Source organism: Larus michahellis, chromosome 13 (genome assembly GCF_964199755.1).
Source record: "Larus michahellis chromosome 13, bLarMic1.1, whole genome shotgun sequence".
In the NCBI taxonomy this organism is placed as follows: domain Eukaryota; kingdom Metazoa; phylum Chordata; class Aves; order Charadriiformes; family Laridae; genus Larus; species Larus michahellis.
The window spans coordinates 2,399,380-2,409,541 of record NC_133908.1 but is presented as its reverse complement, the minus strand read 5'-3'; the positions used below and the strand labels follow the sequence as shown (position 1 = coordinate 2,409,541).

General features: G+C 68.0%; 1 protein-coding gene across 1 annotated transcript; it reads left to right on the top strand.

The window, feature by feature from the left end:
• Positions 1–8: 8 nt before the first annotated feature.
• GAS2L1 (growth arrest specific 2 like 1) lies at positions 9–9,785 on the top strand. Its single transcript, XM_074605843.1, has 6 exons — positions 9–262; positions 1,347–2,006; positions 4,197–4,304; positions 4,552–4,648; positions 4,981–5,308; positions 7,784–9,785. Exons 2-6 carry the CDS (start codon positions 1,362–1,364, stop codon positions 8,847–8,849), a joined length of 2,244 nt encoding a protein of 747 aa, XP_074461944.1. The 5' UTR covers positions 9–262; positions 1,347–1,361; the 3' UTR covers positions 8,850–9,785.
• Positions 9,786–10,162: the final 377 nt, after the last annotated feature.

The window sequence follows — 10,162 nt, the reverse complement described above, 5'->3', positions numbered from 1 at the left end:
CCCCGCCGTCCCGGCCCTTTCTGGGCCGCCTCCAACTTCCCGGCCGGGGCGCGGCGGCGGCGGTCGCTGCCCGTTCCCGTTCCCGCTCCCGCTCCCGTTCCGCGTTCCCCGGGGCCGGCGAATGGCGGCGGGGGCTACGCGGGGCCGGGCGGCGGCGGCGGCGGCGGGGCCCCCCCAGCGCTCGGAGCCGGGGCCCGGCCCGCAGCGGGGAGCGGGCGGGCGGCGCGGCCCGGCCCGGCGGTAGCGGAGCGCGGAGCCGGCGGTGAGTGCTCGGGGAAGGCGGGGGGGGGGGGGGGGGGGCGCGGTTTCTATCCCTGTCCCGTCCCCCCCACCCCCGGCATCCCGTCCCCGTCCCGCCCCCCCCCCACCGCCTGTCGCCCGCACAAGTCGGCATCTGCCTCGCAGGTGCTGACCCGCTTCCCCCCCCCCCTCCGCCGCAGACAGACCGAGAGACCGCCCCGGAGCAGGGACACACACACACACCCGCCCCGCGACAGAAAGGGCCCCCGAGAAAGAGACACCAAGGGAAAGGGGACCCCCAGGGTACAGATACTGGCCCCCCCCCCCCCCCGTAGAGATTCCCCCCCCCCCGCCATCCTCCCCCAACAGGGAGGGACACCCCCCCTCCCCCGGCAGACGCCACCCCAAGTGGAGGAGCCCCCACCCTTGGGCAGAGCCCCCCCCAGTGCCCCCCAGGGTGGAGACACACTGTCCCCAGGAGCAGGGACACCCCCAGGGTGTGTCAGCTGGGGGCGGGGGGGGGGGGGGGGTCACCAGCTCTTGGACACCCCCCTCCCCCAGGTCGGGGGCGGGGGGGGGGGGGGGGGCTCCCCCAGGTGCAGCTCCCCCCCCATGTCCAAATGCTGGGGCCCGGCATACCCCCCCCCCCCTCCAAGGGGCAGCCACAGGCCCTCAGGGTGTCACCTGCTGCCACCCAGGATGGGGACACGCACCATGACTGGGCAGCTTTTTTGGGGGGGGGGGGGGGGCAGCGGTTCTCCACCACAGTCCCACAATGGGGGTCTGGGGAAGGGGGGACACTGGTGACAAGTGACTCACTAACCCTGGGGGCAGAGCGGGGGTGGGACATAGTGTGGGGAGGGGACACAAGGTGCTGTGGGGACAGGCAGGTTCTGGAGATGGGGGATGGTGACCCCCCCCCACCCCCCCGCCCATGGGTAAGATGTGGGGGAAACTGAGGCACGGAGCAGGTCACCAGGGCTGAGGGGGGACAACAGGGTGGCCAGGGGAGGAACTGCTGGTGGGGGACATGCTGGGGGGGTTGTGGGGTGTTGCCTGCCCACACCTGTCTGTCACAGCACCCGTTGTCCCCCCCCCCACACCAGGGCCACCAGCTCGCCATGGCCGACCCGAGCCACATCCAGTCGGCCGCCTCCAAGAGCATCCGTCCCTTCCGCTCCAGCGAGGAGTACCTGGAGGCCATGAAGGAGGACCTGGCCGAGTGGTTCAACACCCTCTATGACCTGGACATCCAGGTGGACACCTTCCTGGAGAGCCTGGAGACGGGCTGTCACCTCTGCCGCCACGCCAACAACGTCAACCGCATCGCCCTGGACTTCCAGCAGCGACACCCTGAGGTGGCCGCCCATATGCGCGTCCCCCAGAACGAGGTCATCTTCCAAGCCAAGAATGTGGTGCCCGGTTCCTTCATCGCCCGGGATAACGTCTCCAACTTCATCCAGTGGTGCCGGCAGGACCTCGGCATCCAGGATGTCCTCATGTTCGAGACCAATGACTTGGTGCTGAAGAAGAATGAGAAGAACTTTGTCCTCTGCTTGTTGGAGGTGGCCAGGAGGGGTTCCAAGTTTGGTATGCTGGCCCCCATGCTGATCCAGATGGAGGAGGAGATCGAGGAGGAGATGAGGGACCAAATGGGCTATGGCGTGCTGGGCATGCGCCAGGAGAGCCGGGACCTCCAGGTGGCCACCTACCCCGGCAGGGCCCGGCCCATCACCCTCTGTGACCTGAAGAACCTGGATGAGCTGGTGAGACATGCTCCCCTGGGAGCCTTGTGCTTGGGTCCTCTCCATCCACCCAACGGGCTGCTCTATGGCCCATGGGAGGGTCTGTCTGTCCACCCAACGGGCTGCTCTATGGCCCCTGGGAGGTCCTGTGTGTCTCTATGGCTTGTGGGAGGTCCTGTCTGTCCGCCCAATGGAGTGCTCTATGGCCCAGGGATGTCCTCTCTATCCACCCAACCAGGCTCTCCGTGGCCCGTGGGAGGTCCCCTCTGTCCACCCAACCAGGCTCTCCGTGGCCTGTGGGAGGTCCCCTCTGTCCACCCAACCAGGCTCTCCGTGGCCCGTGGGAGGTCCTCGGCCGCCCAGCCAGGCCCACATGTCCTGTGGAGCCTCCTGACGTCAGGAGGGGTTATTTTGGTGGCCGTGGCCATAATCACAGGGGGCACGCGGGTGTGACCTCCGCCCCGGCCACTTCCTCCCGGCAGCGGGAGGGACACAGCGATCCCCACCTCGGGAACCTTCTCCTGGCCGGATCTGGCCCTCCTCCTCCCCCCCAGCACCTTGGGGTTCTGTCCCTGGAGACATGGGGACATCCCGGCTGCTGACAGCCATGATTTGGGGTGTTCAAGAAGGTGGGGTGGGGGTGGGCGGGGGTGTCCCCTCCACAAGCTGGGGTGCAGGGACACGCACACACCACCCCCGCCATGGCTGGGAGGCTCAGGAGGGATTAAAGCCGGGCTGGGTGCAGGATCCGGCCCTCATGCGAGGCAGCGGATTAATACAGGGACGAGGGAGGGGACACAGTGGGGGGGGGGACACACGGCGGGGGGGGTGTCTGCCCTCCCCTGACTCCCTAAGCTCAAAGCCCTTTTTTAATTGAAACCCCGATTCCTCGTGAAGTCCCACAGCCACCACGCTGGGGGGGCGGGGGGAGCATCCTGCACCCCCCCCTCCACCCAGTGCTGCTGCAAGAGGAGGGGGGGTGTGTGTATGTGGGGGGGTGTCCCCTTCTCTGCTGTTGCCCCCCCCGCAAGCCCCCCCGGCCAGATGCTGCCAACCCCAGCTGCATTTTTCCGGGCTGCGTAATTCCTCGCCATCAGCTTTTATGGGCAGCGCTGGAGCCGGGGAGGAGCCTGAGGGTGCCGGATCCAGCCCGGCTGCTCCCCCCCTCCCGTGATGGCAGCAGGGTCAGGAACCCCCCCCTCACTGCAGCCGACCCGCCCCCCCCCGTGCCTCAGTTTCCCCAGTTGGGGCTGACCTTGCCATCCAGCTGCTGCCCCGGATGGAAAATGGGAACCGGAGGGGCCGGATCCTGCCCTGACCGAAGCCCTGCGATGGGCAGAAAGGCAGAACTGCAAAAAAAAAAAAAGAGGAATTATTAAAAAAAAAAAAAAAGCAACAAATTTAGGGATGGGGGAGGCAGCGCTGCGTGTGTTGCCCCCCTCCCCCCCCCCCCGGGCCAGGGCAGGATGCGGCCGCGTCCCCGCGTCCCCCCGTGGCTCCCGGCCTAATCCCTGACGTCAGCCCCCGGCCGGGCGGCCGCCCCAGATAGAGCAGGCAGCTGGCGGGCTGGCGGCAGCCCCACGGCCACAGAGGGTGGGGTCTCCTGGTTTAGCGCCCCCCCCCCCCCAAAACCCTCCCTTCATCTTCTTATCAAAGTTTTTTTGGGGGGAGGCAAAAAAAAGTGGGGCTTTAACCCTTTTCTGTTGGTGGATGTGGGGTGCAGCGGGGCGCTGGAGGTCCCTGTCCCACAGCAGGGTGCTTGGAGGGGGGGGGAATCCCTCGTGGACTGGGGATTAGCAGGGCTGGGGGGGGGGATTTCCTCTCCCTTCCCCGTTTTGGGGTGGCTCTGAGCTCCTCATACCCGGGGGTCCCGGAGCGGGTGGACTCCAGGGAGTGGGGCTGGCGGCAGATGAAGCGAGTTGTGCTCGTTCTCAGCCTGCTCAGGGGTGGCCGGCGTGGGAAGCCCCCCCCCCCGCCCCGGGGCCCCCCTCCCACGGCGTGTGGGTGCTCCCCACCCAGCTTTTTCCCAGCAGGTACAGGCAGCGTGCTGCCCGCAGGTGCAAGCACGGGCACAAAGCGGGGGACAAGCCAGCTTCCCACCTCTCCGTGGGGCAAAACAGCCCTTCCGCCCGCTCCTATCTATAGGGGCTGGCCCTATAGGTGGGGCAGGGGGGGGGTCTGTGCCCCACTGACCTCTCCCCCCCTCTGCAGGTGCGGGAGATCCTGAGCTGCTGCTCCTGCCCCTCGCAGTTCCCCATGGTCAAGGTCTCCGAGGGTAAATACAAAGTGGGCGACTCCAGCACCCTCATCTTCGTCCGAGTAAGAGCCGCCCCCCGCGTCTCCCACCCCAACGCCCCCCCCGCCCCCTACTCCTCCTTCCCCACTCCTGGGTGCAGTGGGGACCCGTCCGGAGGGACCCCACGGTGGGGTGGGCCCCTGAGCTGCCCCCCGTTGGGGAGCTGGGGGGCTGTTCGTGGCGTCCCAGGAGCGGGGTGGCTTTTTGGCCACGTGCTGGGGGACAGGCAGGGTGACGGGCTTGTCCCCCCCCACCCCCCCCCCCCAACAGGTGCTGAGGAGCCACGTGATGGTGCGCGTCGGTGGCGGCTGGGACACACTGGAACATTACCTGGACAAGCACGACCCGTGCCGCTGCTCCTCCCTCGGTGAGTGACCCCCGGGGACCCCCACTTGCCGCCTCCAGCCCAGGGACCCCCCACCCACCGCCCCCCACGGCCGGTGCTGCCCCACCTCACCCCGTTTCGTCACTCCCGGCTCTCCGTGGGGCTTCTTTCCCTGGGGCTGGGCTGCTCCGGGAACCGATCCGGCTGAAAAGGGGAAAAGGGGAGGGAGAAAAAGCGGGTTTTTGGCCAAATTAATTCCCGAGATGATTAAGCCAAGCCTGGCTGGAAAAGGCGGGTGCCAGCATGACACGAGGGGGGATGTGGGTGACAAGGGATGCCTCTCGCCGACCCCCCCACGGTGTCTCTGTTTCCAGCTCACCGCCTGCCCCAGCCCCGCGCCCCGGGCTTCTCCCCGCAAAAAGCAGCTCCCGGCAGCTTCTCCCCCGCACCCTGCGCCCCCAGCCCCAGCACCCCCCGCCGCTCCCGCGCAGCCGGCCCCACCTCGGGCGGGGGCGACAGCAGCCACGCCAGGACAGAGAGGGGCGGCCACCAACCCAAGGGTGTCGGGGACACGGGCATCCCGAAGCCACCGTCAGGTGCCAAGCAGGATGGGCTGCCCCCACGGGGGGGCCTGGCCTCTCTGCCCGGCTCTGCCAGCCCTTCCAGGAGCCCCGCTGAGCCGCGGGCAGCCAGCACGCTCAGGTAGGGCACCCATGGGTGCTGCCTGGGGTGGGGTGGGGAGGACGATCGCCTACTGTTACTCTGTGCCAGGGGAAGGAAGCCCAGCCCAGCTGGGGAACCCCCACCGCCACCCAGGCCCAGCCCTATAGCAAGGCCTCAGCCCCATGGCAGGCCTCTGCTCCACAGCAAGGCCTCAGCCCAGCAGGGCCCGGCCCCACAGCGAGGCCTCAGCCCCACGACAGGGCCCAGCCCCATGGCAGGCATCAGCCCCATGGCAGGGCCTCAGCCCATCAGGGCCCAGCACCACGGCAAGGGTCTCAGATTCACAACAGAGCCCAACCCCACGGCAAGGCCTCAGCCCCACGGCAGGGCCCGTCCCCATGGCAGGCCACAGACCCACAGCAAGGCCTCAGCTCAACAGGACCCAACCTCACAGCAAGGCCTCAGCCCCACGACAGGGCTCAGCCCCACCCCCACGGCAAGGCCTCGGACCCATGACAAGGCCCGGCCCCACAACAGAGCCCATCCCCACGGCAAGGCCTCAGCCCCACAGCAGGGCCCAACTCCACGACAGGCCTCAGTCCGGCGACAGGCCTCAGTCCCACGACAGGCCTCAGCCCCAAGGCAGGCCCCAGCCCCACGGCGGGGCGGACGCCCCGCCGTGGGGCTGGGGCCTGCCTTGGGGCAAAGGCCTCGTCCCCCGTGAGGGAACCGGCCCATCCTGCCCCACACCACCGGGCTCTGTGGGTCCCATGGGGTTCCTCCCCCCCCCCACCCGCCGGCGCCACTGCCGCTGCTTCCCGCCGCTGCCAGCGCGCATGCGCAGTGCGCGCGGCGCGGGGGCGTGGCCTGGCGTGGCCACGCCCCCCAGAGGGCGATGATTGGCAGGTGGGGCGGGGGGACGGAGAGGGGCGGGGGGCGCAATGGGGGGGGAATGGGGGGAGACAACGGGGGGAAATTGGGGGTGGAATGAGGGGGAATGGGGGGGTGGAATTGGGGGGGCAATGGGGGGCAGTGGGGGAAAATGGGGGGAGTGGGATGGGGGAAATGGGGGGAGGTAATGGGGGGGCAATGGGGGGTGAAATGGGGGCAATGGGGGTGGAACGGGGGAGGCAATGGGGGAAATGGGGGGGTGGGATAGGGGGGAATGGGGGGGGAAATGGGGGAGACACTAGGGGAAATGGGGGGGGTGGAATGGGGGAGTCATGGGGGGGAAATGGGGGGGTGGAATAGGGGGGAATGGGGGGGGAAATGGGGGAGACACTAGGGGAAATGGGGGGGGTGGAATGGGGGAGTCATGGGGGGAAAATGGGGGAAATGGGGGGTGGAATAGGGGGGAATGGGGGTGGAATGGGGGAAATGGGGGGGGGGTGCCATGGGAGGGAAATGGGATTGGAATGGGGGGGGGGGAGGGAAATGGGGGAGAACAACGGGGGGAAAGTGGGGGTGCAATGGGGGGTAATGGGGGAAATGGGGGGGGTGGAATAGGGGGTGGGATGGGGGAAATTGGGGGTGCAATGGGGGGGAAATGGGGGGGGAAATGGGGGAGATGAGGGGTTGGCGTGGGGGGGGCAATGGGGAAGATGGGGGGGTGCATTGGGAGAGACAATGGGGGAGATGAGGGGGGTGCAATGGGGGGGTGCAATGGGAGAGACAATGAGGGAAATAGGGGGGTGCAGTGGGGGTTAATGGGGGGGAAATTGGGGGTGCAATGGGGGTGGAACGGGGGAAATGGGAGTAAATGGGGGGGGTTGGAACAGGGGGAGTAATGGGGGTGGAATGGGAGGGTAGTGGGGGGGCAATGGGGGGGTGGAATCGGAGGGGAATGGGGGGGGTGCAATAAGGAGGCAATGGAGGGCGTAATGGAGGGGAATGGGGGGGGCAATGGGGGAATTGGGGCAATGGGGGGAAATGGGGCAATGGGGGGGGCAGTGCGGGGGATAATGGGGGGGTGCAACGTGGGAATCGGGGTGTGCAATAGGGGGGAGGAGAAGGGGGGGGCAAGGGGGAGCTAATGTGCATGCAATGGAGGGGTAATGGCAGGGGGTGCAGAGGACAATGGAGGGGCAATGGGGGGGTCAGTGGTGGGAGAATGGGGATGCAATGTGGGGCTACAATGGTGGAGAATGGGGGGGTCAATGGGGGAGAATGGGGGGGTTTCAAGGGGGGGGCGTACAATGGGGGGGAATGGGGGGTGTAATAGGGGTGCAATGGAGGGGAATTTGGGGGGGGGAGTGGGGGGGTGTAATGGAGGGCAATGGGGGGGGGAACGGCAGGGAGAAGGGGGGGCAGTACAAGGGGGCAATGGGGAGGCAATGGCAGGGCAAGGGGAGGGGGGCAAAAGGGGGGGGGGTGCAATGGGGGAGGCACTGGGGGAATGGGGAGGGGCAATGGGGGGTAAATTCGGGGGGGGGGGGGGGGGTGTGCAGTGGGGGGTGCCTTGTCCCCCTCCAGTCCCCTGACACCCCCCACCCCTCCCCTCTGTGCCCCCCCCAGGTCCCGCGCCCGCCGCTGCTCAGGCGACAGCGACTCCTCCGCCTCGTCCGCCCAGAGCTGCCCCCCCCGCCGCCGGGACCCCCCCCGGGGGGCTCAGCCCTCCCCTCCCTCCCGTCCCCCTCCCCAGGAACGGGGTCGTTCTCGGGTCCCCAACGGGCCGGGCCGGCCCCCGCCGCGGGCTCGTAGCCACGGTCGCCCCTCGGGCCCCCAACCCTTGCTCCTCATCAGCCGCCGGCCCGACGGCCAACACTCCTGGGCAAGGGCTGAGCCCCCCCCCCGCGGCCGGACCCCCACCCGCCGCTCCTCCCTACAAGAGGGGGTCCCCGGCGAGCCCCCCGATGGCGACGAGCTGGCCTGGGGGCTACGAGCCCCGCTGCGGCTGGAGCCCGGCCAGGAGCAACAGCTCTTCCGACGGCTGGAAGAGGAATTCTTGGCCAACACGCGGTTGATGGCCCAGCTGGAAGACAGGGAGACCCCCCCAACGGGACCTCCGCCGCCTCCGCCGCCCCCCCCCGGCCCCGCCGACTCGGCTTATTGCTCCTCCAGCTCTTCCTCTTCCTCCCTCAACGTCTTCGCCAAGCAGGATGGCCGGCGGAGCGGGAATAACGGGAGCGGGAATGGCCCCCCCCCGCCGGCCACCCCCGAAATGGTGGACGCGGGGCGCCGGCCGGCTCTTTCCAGCTCCTCCGACGAAAGCTGCTGCTTCCCGGCTTCCTGGGAAACCCGGGAGACGCGGGGGGGGCCGGAGTCCGACACCGACTGGGCGCTGGGGGAGGACGAGCTGGGGGAGCTGACGGAGCCCCCCCCCGCCGTTGGGGTCCCCAAAGCGGTGCCTTCCCTCCCTGCGCCCTCCCCGCGCCCCCGGGCCAAGCCCCGGCTGGACACCCAGCCCCACAAGAAGCCCTCCAGGATCCCCACCCCACGGGGCTATGGGGCGGCCCCCCGGCCCCCCAAGCCTGGGGAGCACAAGCCCTGGGGGGCTCTGCAGAGCGTCTTCTCCTCCTTCCTGGAGCCCGCCTGGGTGCCGCGGGAGCGCAAGGGGCTGGAGGAGGACGCCTGGCCGTGAGACGCCCAGCTCGGTGGCCATGGGTGGCAGCAGCATGGGGAGAAGCCCCCCCGCCCCTCCCCAACCCTCAGCACCCCACCCCCGGGGACATCATGGAGCTGCTGCTGGTGATGGCACCTGCACGGAGAGGGCCCGGCCAGGGGATGGCTACGGAGCCGGGGAGCTGGGACTCCTTCGCTTGGTGACTGTTGGCCATCGGGGTTGGGCCCTGCAAGGAGCCCCCAGCCAGGTGCAAAGGGACCCGGACGCGTTCCATGGGGAGCAGCTCCATGGGGGTGACCATGGTGTGGCCACAGTGGTGGCCAGAGCAGAGCGCTGTGTCCCAGCCCCCTGGGAACAGGGCTGGAGAGCAACCGGCTCGTCTCTTCTCTTTGTCTCATCTCTTCTTGTCTTCTCTCCTCCTTCTCCTCTTTTTGTCATCCTCTTCTTGGCCTTCTCCTCTTCATGTCATTTTCTCCTCTTCTTGGCCTTCTCCTCCTCTTTGGCCTTCTCCCCAATCTGTTCTTGGCCTTCTCCAAGATGCTCTCGTCATCTTCTCTTTGTGTCCTCCTTCTCGCTCCTTGGGCTTCTTGTCTTGTTGTCTTCCCCTCTTGTCTCTTGATCCTTTTTCTCGCTTCTCCTGCTCATCTTCTCTTGATCTTCTCTTCATCTTCTCCTCTCTTATCACCATCTTCTCTTCTCATCCTCTTCTCATCTCATCATCTTCTCTCCCCATCTGAGATGACTTGGGGACATGCAGCTTGTTGTCACCACCTGTATTTTTTGGGGGGGTTGCTTGTTCCTCTCCAGCACCCATCAGCCCCAGCTGCGTCTGTAGCGTGTTGATGTCCCTAAGGTGGGACGGGGCTGTGCGTGGAGCCCCCTGCCCAGGCTACCGCGGCCCCCACCCCTCCGGCCCCATGCATCCCCCCAAGCCAGTAAAGACCAACGGAGCTGAACCCACTGCGTCCAGTCATCTGTCCTGGGGGGCAAGACCCTCTGGGGGGTTTTGGGACCTGCCAAGGGGGAGCTGGTGGTGAGGAGGGGGGACACGAGACCCCCCCCTGAGCCCAAGGGAGGAGAACTTTGAGGGGGGGGGCAGGGTTGGGAGCAGTGGAGGGAAGAGTTGGGGTGAGGGTCAGCCCCCATGTTCTGCACCCCGTTGCAGCCATGGGGACCCCTGGGCTGCATCGGGGACCCCTCCGTGCCCCCAAAGCTGGGGCTGCCGGGAGCCAAAAGAGCCCCCAAGAGCTGCTCACCAGGGGGCCATGGCCCTGGTCTGCTGTTGCCCAAGGGGGCTGAGGGGTGGGCAGGTTGCGGGTCACCATGGGGTC

Coding starts and splice junctions, on each gene's coding strand:
- GAS2L1 (XM_074605843.1), top strand. CDS start 1,362: ATGGCCGACCCGAGCCACATCCAGTCGGCCGCCTCCAAGAGCATCCGT. Junction 2,007..4,196: donor TGAAGAACCTGGATGAGCTG/GTGAGACATGCT, acceptor CCCCCTCTGCAG/GTGCGGGAGATCCTGAGCTG. Junction 5,309..7,783: donor CGGGCAGCCAGCACGCTCAG/GTAGGGCACCCA, acceptor TGCCCCCCCCAG/GTCCCGCGCCCGCCGCTGCT.